The sequence below is a fragment of the Galleria mellonella genome, unplaced genomic scaffold (assembly GCF_026898425.1).
Source record: "Galleria mellonella isolate WM207_F2 unplaced genomic scaffold, CSIRO_AGI_GalMel_v1 utg172, whole genome shotgun sequence".
Classification (NCBI taxonomy): Eukaryota; Metazoa; Arthropoda; class Insecta; order Lepidoptera; family Pyralidae; genus Galleria; species Galleria mellonella.
In genome coordinates, this window is record NW_026442015.1 from 1,882,714 (window position 1) to 1,900,461 (window position 17,748).

Sequence of the window (17,748 nt, forward strand, 5' to 3'; positions counted from 1 at the left end):
TTTTTCAATTATTTATTATACATATACAGGAACATTGCGCCGCGACTGCCGCCTAAGCCGCCGGCGGCGTGCGTAGCGCCGCGCACCTAGCGGCGGGCGGGTGGTGCGGGGGTCGCAGGGGGCTCTGGGCGGGGGTCGCGGCCCGACCCCCCGCGGTGCACCCTGCGCGCCTCACGTGTCGCCACACACACCGTCGACATACACTACACTTGCGACCGCCTCTAGTGCCTGCCGTGCGCGCTGCACTCGTACCACGCGCTCGATCGATTGGGTGACTCGCTTGTCGCTTTCGACCGATCAAGAATCGTTTGGCGCGTTAGACTAGTCAGTTTTCTGACTAGTTCGTGACCCGTCTACAGTGTCTGAATAGTTTTGGGACGCATCTGGTATATTCACATAGACAGTTGACGCGCTGCCTGACTAGTCCGATGACGTGTTGGTCAATCGAAGTCTGGAGTGTTCGACTTGTTAAGTGATGCATCTAATCTAGTGACGCTTCTGGCGAGCCCGATTAATCTCGTAACGCGTCTAACGTGTCTGATAATCGGGTGACATCTGGTGTCTTTAAGTGTCAATATAAAATACCGTGTTGTCTATGCACAGTGGTTTTTTAAATGTGAACTTAGTGACGCATCTCGCGTTTTGTCTCAACCAAGTATCGGGTAATCAAGTGGAAATTGTATGTTATACAAGTGTTAATGTCTACAAGTGATCACGTGACGCTGCAAGCGCTGAAAATTACGCATGCGGTCGTGCAAAAGGGCTATAATGAAATTTGTGATGTTTTCCATTTAAATTTGACATTACAAAATTAATTATAGTACTAAAGTTAAGGAGTTATGTTCATAAAACAAATTTACAAATATCAATATTAAAGGTATACCCTGCCTTAAATGGTATAACCTGAAACATTTCACTAATATTTTATAATTAAAAATTTTCTGTCCCTGTAAGGACCTAAACACTAGACATAGCGAACAATCTTGACTGTTATAAAATGCAATGCATTAACAAAATAGGAGTATGCAAGAAATTATGAGCAAATGATCGAATACAAATGCTGGTATTTTGTAAATATACTATTTCAATATATTGAAAGAAATATAAATTGTATATAATGTCGCAACCTCGTTGACGAGAGTGCTAACAACATATGTTGTATTGTGTACAACGCGCAACAACAACATGTGAATTCACAGCTTTCCAGCATTCCTTACAATGTTTAATATTCCATATGGATTTATTTATAAGAATTATTTTAGAGTTCCTCCCGAATAAGAAAGACAACATCCCTATTGTCTAGTTATAGATGTTATTATTTTACATTGTAAATTCAATGTATCTATCACTTAATATTTAGTGCAGTGATGTAAAAAATTTGTGCTGAATGCACTGAAACTATAAAATATGTTTTTTCTAAATACATAACGACAATAAAAAACCCAAATGGTAATATTGACAAATCATTCTCTGTGTAAACATATTTTTTATTTATGTATTGTATTTATATGTTGTAATAAACTTTCCATGCAATACAAGAGATTTTTGTGTTTTGCAATACAACAATTTATGAAACACTTTCTTATCGGAAGGGGCTCTCAAAAAGAACTCACTTCTGAATTAAATTTCAGAAAAATAGAAACCTGTGCAGTGCCAATAATATTAGAAATATAATATATTAAATAAATGTAAAATAAAGATGTTAGCTGCAATAAATCTAATTAATATATTATTGAATGAAATTGGTGTATGGTGTTTATCACATTTATTGTATTAAACTGGTATATAATACTTTATTATTGATACTTGTGTTGTTTATCTTGAAGTGTGATAGCACCCAAAATCGCGTGATAGGGTATTCATAAAATATCGTATTAAAAAAGACAAATATGATATAACTGTTTCTATTTCAAGTTCTTGTTATATATATACATACACACACGCACACACACACACACACTCACATGTACGACATGTATTTTAAATACACAATCGGGATTCAACGCGATGAAAAAACTTTTACAGATAAATAGTACCCACATACCTGCTTGTACGTCTTGCACGTCGCGCTCCTGTCGTGACCACGCTACAATTCACGTCGAAATGTCGGCAACAAAGAAGGAGGTATGTAGGTATTATTTACGTGTAAAAGTAACCTGTAAATAATATCGCGTTAAGTCCCTATTGTGTATTTGAAAATATGTGAAAACAATGCGAAAGTTTAATATTATTTTGACATATGACCAGTTTAATTCCCAATTTACTGTTATTTAGTATTTAAAATTACAATTTATAATGAATTTACTCACCTTTTGATCCTACTGCATGTTGGCCTCTCGCTCAGATCAAATTATGATTATTTAATATGTTTGTGTACTTATTTTTACCAGTTATGTATGATGTATATGTACAATCGTTATCGTCGTGTTGCAACTACACTTTTAATAATGTTATTGATAAATTTATTTAAATTCATTTTAATGACTTAAAAAGACAATTTTATAACGCATTTATTAAATATATGAGATGTTTTCTAGAGACATTCGATATGTAAGCGATCTGTACTTTATTTATCATTAAATTTTTTTGTTATTTAATTAACCGACAGCGTGAGTAATATAAGCTTTGGATCGTCATATTTGTTATTACCCACTGAGACCAGTCGAATCATCTTATTTATAAAAATTACAAGTTTCTACAAACCTATTTTATAACATTTTTCAAAAGAAAAATTTAGTCCAAAATAAAAAGACAAAAATAAAATAGCTTAACTAGATAGAATTTTTTATTATTTATGAATAAGAAATTAATGTTTGTAGTTTTGTTTCAGTTGTTTCTCGAGAGTTAGACATGTGTACATACATAGTGGTGATATCTTACGGTCTAAGTTGGTATGTGCCGTTATCTATTCAGTATTCGAGTGGTGAGAAGTGTTTATATATATAAACCAGATTTAAATTGTTTTAGCAGTAAACACCATTATGCGTAATTGAGGCATAATTTAAGTTCTTGCATCTGGAATACTCATAATGAATAAAATGCCTTAATCATTGACTTTTTTTTTAATTAGCAATTCTGATTCAAATATAGAGAAGTAACTTTTTTTTTATTTGTCAATTAAAAATACCAGTACATCTTGTATTGATGGTATTAAGGGTAAATAATGAAATTTATAATAATGTATGCATAGATAGGGACTGGAATTTGGAAGCATGCATTTATGTTGATAGTCTATGGCAAATGCCTATTATACAGGGCTGCTTTTGTACGAATTATGTTTTGAACGTGAATCTATTGATTATACATTAATCAGGTTTATTTTGAAAATTAGTATGATCTGTTTTTTTTTCTTAGTAAAGAATCAGATATGTATCTGATTGTTTACTAAAATCACAAATATATACTTATATCGAAATTCCTTACTTAATACTAAGATGGAAAATACATAACAGTTAACACAAACCGTTTTATTTTGATTTTTATATATGCCATTTATTGAAATAAAATACATTTACAGTTATACAACATAAAATATATGTCAAAATTGCTTACAAATATTAATACAAGTATATGATAATATTGCTTTACATAATATGTTCATAAAAAAGCAAACATTATTCAATGCGAATTTATTAGATTTCCTATAATGGGTAGGCAGTTTTAAAACGACGTTGATATAAAATTATTGAATTTTATCAAACTGTGTTGATTTTTAAGCGGTATTTTCTTCGATATCTCAAAAATGGCAAATAAATATGTAGCCCATCTGATGGAAAACGGTTCAGTAATTGGTTTCCATTTTTACAGTTAGCTTATGGACGCTTACAACACCTACAACCAACACGTTGTCAAACCTAAAAAAATCTTATTACGCCCTTTTTGAAGAATCGATACTGTCTGTACTATCGATTTGTGTAATTACTAAAGAATAAATGGATATCAGTAAATTTATTTTAACTACTGCTGTTTCGTGTTTGTATAAATTTGGAGATAAAAAACATAGTAATAAATAAAATATGTGTTTTTATCTATTCAATACTTTTTTTTTATACGTAATCTACCAGAGGCCAAATGTACAACCTGTATTAATTATGTGTTAAATTTATTTATATACTCACAACTATGTATATCCGAAGGGGCTAGTCGGATATGTATATGGATTATGTACATATGAATATGTACACTTTGTATTTTAAGGTAATAACTACCGGTTTAACCTGCGTTTAATTAGATCAAGAAATCTCAACTAGATTTGGCATCATTTCATGACCCTTAATCATGAGTGGCTGTGAGTTTTCTTAATCTTATTACATGTAAGCTAAATTGGTAGTTATTACGTTAAAATATGTACACTGTATTTTTAATCTAAATAGAACTATTGATATATACTTTGTCTAATAGCACTACCAAGCTCGTTTGTATTACCGAAATAAAAAAAAAATGTTTACTTATTTCATAATGAGTTTTATATAAGTGAGATTTATAACTTATATGCATATTGTAAGTGATTGTACATATAAATACGTACAGCTTGACTTAAATCTGACAATTAGCTTACAATTTGTGATCTCGAGTAGTTTCATAATAATTATATTAACGCTCTCAGTTCTAAGCCAAGCTGTGCTGTGCCATTAGAAATGGCATTCACTATGTCTCCTTTGACACAGCATTATACCCTTTTTTAACTGCATAGGAGTAAAAAAGATGGCAATCAAATGAATGATACTATGTATATTCTTGATTGCATTTGTAAATTATATATATACATAAGACAGTTATAAATATTATGACCAAGGGTGGACTTATCTCTGAAAGAGATCTCTTCCAGCCAATCTATTACAGTATAATGTTATAATATTAAATTTACTATAAATATTAACACTAAAAAAAGGATGTAATGGGAAACTAGTATATGATCTCATATTTTTTTTTAAAGTTTTTGTTAGCTCACATTTTATAATCTTGATTATAGAAATTATTTAGTGCTGTGTTGGAATTGACATATTTATTGGCCGCCATCGTCTATGGTTATAGAGCTAAGAAAAGACCACCTGTATAAATTTAATGTAAATATTGATTTAAGAACAGTAATATAGATATTCATATATACAGTTATGATGTAGTTTCATTTAATTGTCACTGATAATCATTTAGTCATATTATTAACACATTAAATAGTACAGTTAATGAAGGTTTTCACCTCCGATTTCGTTGAACCTCCAACGATTTTCATGAAAATTGGTGAATAGATGGAGGATACCTTAAGAAACAAAACTGACATAGTGCAAACTTGCGCTTTTGCCCTGGGGCTGGTTGCCACCCCTTCTCGGGGGTGAAAATTAATAAAAATAACCCTAGGAGTCGATAGAGAGACAAATTCTAAGCAAAATTTGTTATATAAAGTTTTTGGAATAAATCGATACTTTCTGAGTTATTAAAGATCAAAGATTATGATTTTTCGTGATAAAAATACATGTTTTAAAGCGGTTTTTCATAAATAACTCAAAAACTATGAGTTTTTACAAAAAATGTGCCATTACCAAAATTGAAGATAATAAAAAAATAAACAAATCTCTACTTTGAAAAACCTAATATCAATTCAAAGCGAGCTATAGGTAATTGTATGTATATTTTTTTTTCGGCGAGTACTTAAATCTAAGTATTCAAATTAAATAACGGGAAACCAAAGTCTCCCACACCAGAGGGAGACTTTGTACAAAATTCGATTGCTTCGGTACCTCTGTCCCATTCGTGTTTCAACTATTTGTATGTGTATATGTTTAGTTTTGTACAAGTAGTTGCACACAACCATTTTGCATATTTTGTTTTATAGTAATAGGTGGCCAACGTCGTTGGTGACACAAAAATTATTGATATTTAGATACATATGTATTTAGATATATATATTGTTATTGTGTTTACTGTTTGTTGACCTAAATAAATAAATAAAAATAAAAACTATAAAGCAGTTTGCTTGGCTGTGTTTCGGTTTGAAGGGTGGGATATGGCGTGAATTTACAGGGTACAGAGGAATAACACCTGAGCCTCAGGAATGACAACGCATGTGGGGTATTATGGGTGATACAGTACACTGAATAAACTCAAAAACTACTCAATTAATTTTAAAGATTCTTTCATCTATAGAAAGCTACATTATCAAGAGTAACATATGCTATACATTTATCATCATCGTCGTTTCACCTATTATCTGTCCACTGCTAAACATAGACCTCCCCCATAGACCGCCATAAGGAACGGTCCTGAGCCACCTGCATCCAGTGATTCCCTGCAATGCGTTTGAAGTCGTCACTCTATCTAGTGGGGGTCGTCCGTAGCGTTTGCCCGTACGAGGTCACCACTCAAGAATCTTTTCTTATCGGTATATATTATTTTCGAAAATTCAATGTACCGATGTGGAGCCGGGCTGGGTCACTAGTAAATTAATAAAAATTAACATGACGACCAGTTGAGAACGAAATTAGTGTTATCAAAGGTCCATTCAAAGTTATCTATTGGCGTCATAGGATAAGGGTAGTACCTGCGGTACTATCGGCGTTCGTAGGCATTACCTGTTAATTATCAATCGTAAGAAAATTCGTATTTTCCGTATGGCTTGTTGATCACAAGCCATTCGGAATTCTAAAAAATCCTGAAAAAGATATGGCAACTTTGCCTTGTTAAGACATGGAAATACAAACAATCTACTGAAGAGCGGGCTGTATAGCTTAGTTCCTTTGCCTATCTTATTGTAGATAAATTGATACTGCTACTACATTTCTGTGTAAAAAAAGAATGCCAGGCACTATTCTTAATCTATATTAATACATATTTTTATATAATAAAACTTAAAGAGAATTATTTCTCGTAAGTTTTATTACTTAAAAATATTATGTGTCATAGTTTTATTACATAAAAATATTTAAATACAAGTAATATGAAAGCTCTCAATTAGAGTAATAGAAGTTAAAAACGATAGTTTTTTTTTACTATTTTAGTTTATCAGTGTTTATTCCGGTATCATACAAAAACTACTGCACCAAATTGGATGCGATTTTTACAGTTGTGTCCCTAAAGGTCTAATTTAAAATCTGGCATATGTTTCGTCTAGATACACCGTCTAGAAATTATCTACTTTAAATTTCCATACGTACAAAGTTGCGTACTAAAGTAAGTTATTACATAAAAAGTATTTAAATAGTTATAGTAATTGTTAATGAACTATATAAAATATTATAAATCAAATATACGACTTGATGACATTACAATTGAACGATTTTTGCATCGGCACTAGTCGCCATGCATGCTGATATATAATTATGGTTGGTAAAGTCTAATACTTTATTTCGTATTAATTATAATTTCTTATTATTTGGCATTAAGATACCAGTAACCTTAGAGTATATGCATCTTTCATTTACATCAAAAGATTTCAGCGTGCCCTGCATCATTTCCAGATCCGCATACTGGACCTCTGATGAGAGATCTACGTAATCGCTTTCGGGTGAGGTGGTGTTCGTGGCAGTTCCGTGAAGATTTACATAAGGAGGATGAGGTATCTCCTGAAATTTTTATTTGATATTATTTGAAATTAGGGTTTGCGATACATATCATATATATTTTACAATGTCAACATATAATTACATTATTTTTGAGGGGAACTTGGCCTCTTGAAAAAGGTGCTTAACGTACTCTTAGACATATCTCTTCCTTACGAAAGCTCCGCCCCGATTCCGGGGTGGGTATTTCCTGGTATTTCAGGGCGCCTTTTATCCCCCTGGATGAAAGGTGCCCTGAAATACTGCTCTTAATAACTATAGATTTTGGTTATTCAATATGTTGAAATATAATTTCACCATCAAAATCCAGACTAACTAAATATCATATCAGCCGTTAACTGTCCGATTATGAACATAGGTTCCCCTTTGGGGGGGGGGGGGGGGTATTGCCACCTTTCCGGGTAGTAACCGTAGTTAGGCTTTGGTTACGTTTTAAGAGGGATGCCTGCCTATCCTTCGACCTTAATAATTCCTTTAGTCGCTTCTTGCGATATCCACAGTAAAGGAAGGGGTGGCGCAATTTTGCCGGGAGCACACGGCTAATTATACATATACAGTATATTAATGAACGTAATACATTTCTTAAAACTATTGTTGTTATTCATTAATGGTGTCCCAAAAATATTTGTCTTTTTCTTAGATTTTTTAATATTCCCGGAAACTAAATGCGATTCGATATTGCGCATAATCTACTTAAATTAAATGCTACTAGCATTATGTCTGCTTTTTTCTACCATGTTTTCTTTCAATCAATAAAATTATTTAAATAAATTAATAGTATGAGTTCGAATATTGAGTTCGACTTCCTTGGCATCCAAAATATTATACCTCTTGTTTCATATTCTTCAGGCCGAAAAAACTATAAAGTTATTGTTTTGTTTTAGGACAGAAATTAATATGGTGTCATTTATTCAGATTAGATATTTCTCTTAAATCAGCGTTGGTGTATTTGTATTTTGTTATGTTCATTATGCTGTTTATATTTATAGATGGTTATGACTTTCACTAGTTAGGGACCAGGCCTTTTTGGTATTCCAAGTCGCATAAAAAAGTGGTTCATAAAAACTCACGTATACATCTTCGTCCGTTTGGGAAACGTTTTGCGAAGCTATTCTGTCTCGACGCCTCCACCACTGCACCCATATTATAGCTATTGCGACGCATATAACAATCGCAGATATGATTAATGGTATACTCATCCAGTCTGCAAAAAAATACGCCATATAAAAAATCTTTATACCCGTAACTATATAATATAACTATATATATTATAACTATTGATCTCCTTGGCTGTAGATAGACTTTTTTTTTAAATAAGATTGTGTTCTACAAGGAAAATAGGGGGTCTACTATGAAACGAAATTCCAAATTTTCGGACTCATTTTCGTGTTTTTGTTCATACCGAAGTCGGCTCAGTAAATGGAGCTTACCATTTCGTTCGTCATAAATTCTACAGTAATAGCCCAAAGGAAAGTTTTTAATAAATGATATGTATGATACATATCATTTAATAAGTATTTAGTTTTAACATCAAATTTGTGTTTCGTTCGACCCCAAAATTTCTGAAAACATTTTATGGTAGGCCTTCTGACTTCAGTTGTAAAAAAAAACAGTTATTTTGATTTAAAAGTTAAACTACTGAACTGATTTTGATAAAATTTCTATGGAACTAATGTATATGTTTTATTTTTACATTTATCTGTTTTTTTTTTGTTTTTTTTTTATTTTTTGTTTTGTAATGTGATTTTATTAATTTTTTTTTGATTGCTTAATGTTTTTGCGTGCCTATAAATGTATGTGTATGTATATATAGGCACATAAGGATTTTATATGTGAGTATATGCATGTATATTATATGTATACATATATTTAAAGAATTATTATAGATTGTACTTATATAGTTATTGAATCGTTTATTTGTGCTTGTATACTTTTCCTGCGACGATTCTTAAGTTATTATTATTGATTATTGTACATTGTGATTCTGTGAAATGTATTAGTTTTATGAGTATTGTAATGTATAAGTATATTATTTTAGATACATAGAGGATTTTTCAAATCAGTTAACAATTGACGGCGTTATAAGATAACAAATATAAAAATACAACCGAATTGAGAAGCTTCTTCTTTTTAAAGTCGGTTGATAGGATACAGCTTACGTTACTCGCTGATAATATACGAGTAGTTTTATACAGGTATGTTAACTTTTAAAAGCTTTTAAGTATTATTTGAATTTATCTATTACAAAAAAAAAACAAATCTTTCATCATCATCATCTCATCATCATCTTCTTGTCCTTATACCAATTATTATTTGGAGTCGGCGTAATATGGTTTTATCCATATTACAAAAACTTTTGGTTTATAGTTGTACTACTGGCCGCCTGCCGGACGTCAACCCTCTTTGGAAATAAAAAAAATCTTTCTTTATTATAATATTAATATTAGTTTAGATAAAATTATGGCGTACTTACATTAAACTGTAGGCACATTAAATATTTTTAGAAATTTAGTTTATACGTACAAAGTGTGACAGATCATTACAGAATAATATATTTTTTTACTTTTAGATTTAATTACCATAGGAACGAGCCTGAAAAGTCGAGGTAAATAGTCAATATATCCTTACTAATAGTATAAACGTAGAAGTGAGTTTGTTTGTTACCATAATTTGGCTTAACTTCGAAATTTAGTATAGAACATACGAGGGAACAACATGGGAAGGGTATAGGCTATTTTTTATGCTGGTCAGTAAACATATCCTGTTCACGTGGACGAAGTCGCAGGTAAAAGTAGATCGCAGTAGATGTATAGTTGTACATTTTTATTTAATATAAATTATATGTTTGTAATTTTTTGTGTACAATAAAGTATAAACAATAATAATAAAAGCAAGTATGTATATTATAAAGTAGTTACTCACCGGTGCTTTTATTATAATCATAATCTAATCTAATCTCACTGCCTTTCAAATGCAGTTTGGAAACATTCAATACTTGACGCTCGCATATTTTTGTTTTTGTCATATTATCTAGTATAATGTGAAATTTAATACAAAAGATTTCGGTCCTGTCATCTTTATCATTTAATTCGATTGTAATACAGTTTTGTTTATCGAACAATTGTATTGATTCCGTTACTTTATTGGTCGCTGAAAAATATAAAGCGAATTTATAATTAATTAATTTATTTACTTCAGATAACTTGAATCCATATTTTGTTAGTAAGTTTACTTTAAATTTAAAAACTATGTTAATACTTAATTACTTATGATGATCTTGTCCTCTCGGCAAGCATTCTCACGAGAGAACTATATAATTTATTTCCAAACATGTTCAGAATATTGTTACCACTCCCGCGTATTCTATGATGTATGTAAACTTTTAACAGTCTTATAAATAAGAAGAATTATCCGACAGAGAACCTGTATTTGTATTGTTGTTTTATTTATTTCGCTTATTTAATTGCCTATTATAATTTATTACTCACAAATCTTTACTAATATTATAAATGTGAAAGTGAGTTTGTTTGTTATCTTATACAGCTTTAATGGCTTAATCAATCACTATGAAATTTGTTGTAGGTGCGTATTACATACGTACGTATTATATGGGATGGAGAAGGATATAGGCCAATTTTTATACTGGTCAATAAACATATCCCGGTCGGATCAAAACTCTATTTACGCAATCGGTGTACACCGACGAAATAAAATTCTGCTTTATATACAAGTAAAATTTATATTAAATAACAATATGTACATTGTTTGGTGCTTTTGACGTGTTGCAGTAGGTACTGAAAGTTTCATGTGGTTCAGATAAATATCGAAGCCATTCAATTGTATAAATATTTTTTAAAGAATCGTTAATAACAATAATATTTTAACTTACTGTCCACTTTATACAAGTAATGTCCGTCACAGTATATAGTCAGGTTACCAGGATCGTAGTATATATGTTTTGGTTCTGTACCTGTAAATATAAATTAAATTTAAAGGTAATATACAATAATAATGTTTTTTTTTATAGGTAAGGCGATCAATTAAAATAAATCTTAGTTACAAATTCATGCACAATAACCCACATTCAAGAGGGCACGGCAAAATATCTCGAGGAAAAAACCATATTTCGCCCAAATGACCGGGATTTTTGCCGTGTTTATCCGGTGTTGGCAATTTAGGTGATAGCAGCCCTACTCATAGTGATGTTCAGAGGATACCTATGGTCTTTTTTAATAGGTGATAATAGAATCATAATCCCGCTTGCGCTGTCAGTATACTCTGATGGGGTATCAGTGAGGGACGATAGGTGAGGATGAAAGCAGATTAGTTAGCCCAACATGATAAATTTAACAAGAATTAACCACGGTGGTTTCCAGGACGAACTGCGACTCGATCTGCTAGGGTATATTGTCAGCAATGGAGCTGTTAGACCCCATTGCCAGCAATCCCTTTTTCCCCCAATACCTGTGGACGTATGACACCAATTCTAACCAAACAATAAACAATATTTTCTAATAGTAATAACCGATCATAAGCTATTGGTCAAAGTTCTTGATGAGTTCTTTTTTTGTATTTAGACACATTTTATATTTTAGAGATAATTTTTATAATATTCAATTTATAGACAATTTTGATAGAGTATTACGTTTTACTAAAATCATAAGAACAATTATTATGGCAAATATTAGAATAACAGAAAATGTTAAATGTAAATATTTAAAAAAATGAGTACCTACTTTCTACCGACGATTTCTTAAGTAGTAATTTCTTTATGACACGTACATCGATAGTTTGGTTATATTCATTTTTAATTGTCTTGTTGCAATTCAGTACTGTACCGTCATCAAATTTATATACATTCATTTTTATTACAACATTGAAATCTATTATATAAGCATTCAATTGAAATAAACCTGAAACAAAATTGGTTTAGGTATCTTATGTTGTTGGATTCCGAACTTTGAAAGGATCATTTATAACTATATATATTTTTGTGTAATTTTTTTTTTTTTAAAAGCGGCTCAAAGTATCATTACAAAGGTAGAGTGGTAGAGAATGCTACTAGCATTAAATCCGCCTTTTCTACCTAATTTTCATTTGGTCAATAAAGTTATTTAAATAAATAAAATAAATTAAAACTTGTAGGTTATAAATTGATTATACTTAATTGTTGCCCGTAGTTCAATACTTGCGTCAAAGTTATAGGGAACTCGTTTTTGCATTCTTCATCAACAGTGCAATTTGTTTCGAAGTGGTCACCCACTGCTGTGGTCACGTTAAATTGAAGAGATTCTGTAAAAACCAGACTAACATTCATCAAAATTATCCATTATATATGTATTCATTATCGTAACCTTCAAGAAAAGGGCATAATAAAAGTGTGCTTTTAAAAACGCCGGCTGCACACTTGTAATGTCTCAGGTGTTGCAGGTACCGTCACTTACCGTCTGGTAAGCCACATGGTCATTTGCCCCCTGTGTTATAGAATATATATACATATATATACATATTTATGTCAATAAATAAATAATTTGCATGCAGTGGTCGACTGATTGATATCATTACCATTTTTAACTGACTTCAAAAAGAAGGATTCAATTCGTTTATTTTTTTTTATGATTGTTACCTCATAACTCTGTTTATTATAAATAGATTTGGGAAATTAATATTTTATCTAAAAGGAAATATTTACAGATTGGTCTCATAAAAAGTCTATTAAACTTGGTTTTAACTTCTAACTAAACTACTTTTAGTTGTTAAATCAAAATTGAAGTAGATTTTTTTGTGGAAGAATTTTTAATTATAATTCATTCATTATCATTCATTATTATTCATTCATTATGCACTTGTTAAAAATCGATTTCGGACTACAGCTATGTTTGTTAGTTTTTTTTTCCAAATATATAACATTTGGCGTAAGGCATTTGCCTTCCTTCTTCCAAAAACTTTTAATGTTACTTCCTTTGGTTATCTACGTCTGATATCTATATTATCATTTTTGTTTAAAGTATTGGAGTATTGTTCATAGACAGTGTTTTCGTGTTTTCTCGACAGTCAAGGAATGGTTCTCTTCCTAGTTACATGAGCGCCAGCATTCTGTCTGAATTAAAATTATTTCCGATTCGCTTGCGCAGATGTGTTAGAGTTCTATGCCATCTTTTTTCTATTCTTTATGACTCACAATCTCCTCAGTATCTCAAAGAAAGGTTCCAATTCTTAAGTACTTAATTAGAACTTAGTTACTTTCGTGATCTTGGCTCCATTCCTAACATTTTATTGTACACCCCCACCAACCGATTAAATTTCTCCTATCAATCTTTTACCATTTTTGCCATCGACTACCTATTGATATCAAAAAGTCGCTAACCAAATTTTCTTTCAAAAAGTTCTTTTGTGAACGTTATTTCAAATTATTACAACAATGAAGAGCTACAATCTATATTATTCTATGAATAACAATGACAAAATATATTTATAATATTAATATGCCATTACTCATAGTTATTTATATACGTTGTATTGTAAGTGATTTATCTGTGTATAATTTTTTAAGTATATTATTATATATGTATATGCGTTAATTCATCATAAAATGTATTAATCAATCAAATTGCAAAAAAAAGAAAAAAACATATTTACAATATTTTCAAAGAGCACAAAATAAAAGAATGATTATTTTTTTAATTGTAACTATCTCGCACATACAAAAACTATTAATACTTTTCACACGTGCCTGTTGATTAGGAAAATATCTGGTAATATACAGTCTTAAATTAAATAAAAATAAAAATAATAAAAATATTGCATTAGAATTAAAACCAATATAAAATTATCTAACATTAGAAATATGTATAGGAAAAAATCTGTTGAGTGTGAGGAAGTACAACTGTACAATATGTAGATTACTTAAACATAAAATATTCCACGTTCATAAATAGTTTGCAAATAAAAAAGTATTTGTTGAAGAAAACTAACATATCTCCAGGCAGAAGGAAACATCAAAATTTTACTAAAAATATTAATAAAAACTAATATTAAGTGAAAAATGCAATGTTCTTTATATTTGAAATAAAGTTCTTTAAACCGAATAACATTCTGGATTATTTATATGTATTGTATTACTTATTCAGGTCAGTGTTGTTTTATGGGTATTTAAGAGACCCATAGTTAAGAGAGTATATAAATTTGTAGAAGTACACTCCTATATAATATATTAAGTTCCCTCATGGAGTCATTTACATGTTGTTCCAACATATGCTCCTTTTTAAAGTATGTTAAAAAAGTTTTTAATTAATAAATAAATTGAATTTTGCAAATAATACATAACTTCAAGTAGAAATTTTTTACTCACCGCATTCGGTGCTTCCATTGTGTACAGTTATTATTAAAAATAAGTATATAAATTTTATATACTCGTACATTGTTTTGCACGAGTCACTATACACAACTTCCCTATATGTAATAAAGTGAATAATGGTTTTTATTGTTATTGTAATATGTATTAATGTAAGATTATTCTTATTAGCAATGTATTTAGGTATATACTTGTTATGATAAATAAGTTAGGTCCCTGTCATATACACTGCCGGTCAAAAGTTTGAGACCATTAATAAAAACTTTTATTATTAGTAAATATTTCAAAAATATTGGTGATAAAAAGTAATCTGCACACCTGCATATTCTTTTGTTTATAAAGATTTGCCTAAAAGCTTATTCTTTTCTATATAAGCCAAAAAAGAGCAATAAAGAAACATTTGTTACCAAACTTCCTGATGTGAGCCGGGGAAGAGCTAGTCCGATAATTGATTGTAAAAATTTTATTACTGCATTATCGCAATCAGGATTATCTACGAATATCCGCAGTTAGTTTCATTTCGATGCCTACAGTCAAGACGTTTCTAAAATGGAATAAGTTCGCGAAATTGGTATTGAAACGCGATTTGCCGTCGTTGTTCTCCATAATAAAGGCAAATATGAACGTGAGATTGCATCTCAACTTAAATTATCGAAGACTTGTTATTGTACGGTACAAACAGACTGGCAGTAATCAAGATCGTCCGCGTTCCGGGAGATCAAGAGCTACGACTTCTAGTGAAAACAAATTTATTGTGGTAACCAGCAAACAAAATAGTCCCAGAAATTCGTATTGAAGTCAACAAATCTCGGGAAAAAATTGTGTCAGTGTCTACAGTGCAAAGACTATTGCGAGACACCAAGTTGTTTGGTCGCGTTGCTTTTCGGAAACCTCTTCTAAAACGGCAGAATAAGAAAAAAACGGTTGCAATGGCCACTAGCCCATTGAGACTAGACCGAAGAAAATTTAAAAAAATGCTATTGAGTGGTGAACGGAATTTGAAATATTCGGTACAAAATGAATTTGAAATTTTTGTTTGATGTTCTGCCGAAGAAAAGATAATGCCACAGTGTGTAGTCCCGATTGTCAAGCATGGTGGTGGATCTGTATGGTTTGGGGTTGTTTCTCAGGTTATGGGATTGGAAATCTGGTCCAAATTGAAGAAATTATGAAAAAGAAGCATTATAAAGTAATTTTGGAGAAAAATGCTATTCCCTCCGGATTAACGTTAATCGGCAAATGATTTATTTTTCAAGTAAATAATGATACAAAGCACAGTTTAAAATTATGTAGGGGCTATTTAGACAGAAAATAGTCAGAAAAATTGTTAAAAAACCATGACATGGCCACCCTAAAGCCTTGATCTTAAACCTATAGAGCTTTTGTGGGAGGAGTTTGACTGAAACGTGCGAGAACAATGTTCTACTTCACAATAGGGCATGTGGAATGCATTTGAAGAAAGCTGGAGGAATAATTCGCAAAAGACTATAAACAAATTAATTGCTCGTAACGTTTGTGGTTACATGTACATAGAAATTTTATTAAAATCGGTTCAAAAGTTTTGTTTTTAGATCAAAAAACTTTGTCATGATTGAAGTCGGTTTTCCTGTAGGACTTAATCATTAATTATTATTTTTCGAGTAGAAATCTGCTTTTTGTAAAGCAAAATATTCCTATACGAAACATCTCGTCCTTCATTACTGTTTTTTATAATGATTAAGTTGCTGTTTTTTATGTGTAGCAAATTGTACTTATCGCCATCATATTAGTTGTTATCTGGCCACTGCTGAACTTAGGCCTTCTACATAGACTATTCTGAGTGGTAATTCCGGGTCACCTGCATCCATTGACTCCTTGCAATGCATTTGAGATGTCACTTCATCTAGTGGGGAGTCTTACTGTAAAGTATATTTAAATTTTGTATTCTAACTTAATCTTGTAAAATTTTACTTTACTTCTAAAATAAAAATTATCATTTTAGTTGATATATTAAAATAAGATATATGGTGTCACGGATTTTTTTGTAAAACTCAAAGTAAAGATTATCTTTGCTAAGATTTAATTCCTTTATTTCAAACCTTTCAGGCAGCACACGCCATATTATAGAATTTTTACTGACTTCAATTACATTTATTATTGAAAATATATATTTACCAATATAAAAGTAGTCTATAGCACTCAGTGATAATATACCTTTCTAACAGTGAAATAATTCTCAAAAATGGGATCAGTAGTACCAGAGATTACCCCAAGCATCCAAACTCACAAACTTTACCTCTTTATAATTTTAATATAAATAGCTTGAAAATTTAACTTCGGACAAATCGATGCAATGTTTAGATTTGGACCTCTTTGCTATTATTGGTATTTTTGCTGAGCCCCGCAGCGTTACCAGATGCGATTTTTTATTTCTATCCAAATGGCACATTTTTCTCCAAATCGGTACATACAAGTATAATTTCCATTACTTTTATCTAATCATCAACATGTGTTTGTTTTTACAGAACGCTTCCAACGATAACCTACATATGATAAATTGTGATAAATAGTTTAGAAGTTATTAAGGAACAGATGTATATAAACACATACTCTTTCAAAAAAAGCGTTCACGCTCACTTTTTATCTTTATCCGAGCCGTAAGTGCTTTATATTATTCCTAAATTCGTGTATAATATAGTATATATCATATATGTGTGTTCATTATTTGTTATTCATATATATTTATTCGTTTATATATGTAATTTTAGTATGTATGTATATCAATAATTAGTAGTACCGCATTCGAGTATTCTGACACTTCTCTATGGTTGACTGGGAGAGAATGCTTTTAGCATTAAG

General features: G+C 30.9%; 3 protein-coding genes across 3 annotated transcripts in view; 2 read left to right on the plus strand and 1 right to left on the minus strand.

Moving 5' to 3' along the window:
• The window catches only part of LOC113514466 (protein son of sevenless-like), a 40,903-nt gene extending 35,788 nt beyond the window's left edge, over positions 1 to 5,115 (plus strand). Inside the window, exon 36 of the mRNA XM_052893150.1 lies at positions 30 to 5,115. Within this exon, the coding sequence (XP_052749110.1) occupies positions 30 to 76 (47 nt within the window). The 3' untranslated portion in view covers positions 77 to 5,115. The remainder of the gene's footprint in view (positions 1 to 29) is intronic.
• LOC113514413 (uncharacterized) lies at positions 2,773 to 15,042 on the minus strand. The gene is made up of 7 exons (XM_026898496.3): positions 14,908 to 15,042; positions 12,720 to 12,848; positions 12,293 to 12,469; positions 11,446 to 11,526; positions 10,479 to 10,706; positions 8,627 to 8,760; positions 2,773 to 7,559 (listed from the first exon to the last, which is right to left on the minus strand). The coding sequence occupies exons 1-7, from the start codon at positions 14,975 to 14,977 to the stop codon at positions 7,353 to 7,355; spliced, it is 1,026 nt and encodes a 341-aa protein (XP_026754297.2). The 5' UTR covers positions 14,978 to 15,042; the 3' UTR covers positions 2,773 to 7,352.
• Positions 15,043 to 17,410: 2,368 nt separating this feature from the next.
• The window catches only part of LOC113514464 (uncharacterized), a 29,544-nt gene continuing 29,206 nt past the window's right edge, over positions 17,411 to 17,748 (plus strand). Inside the window, exon 1 of the mRNA XM_052893089.1 lies at positions 17,411 to 17,546. The gene's annotated coding sequence lies outside the window, so the exon portion shown is untranslated. The remainder of the gene's footprint in view (positions 17,547 to 17,748) is intronic.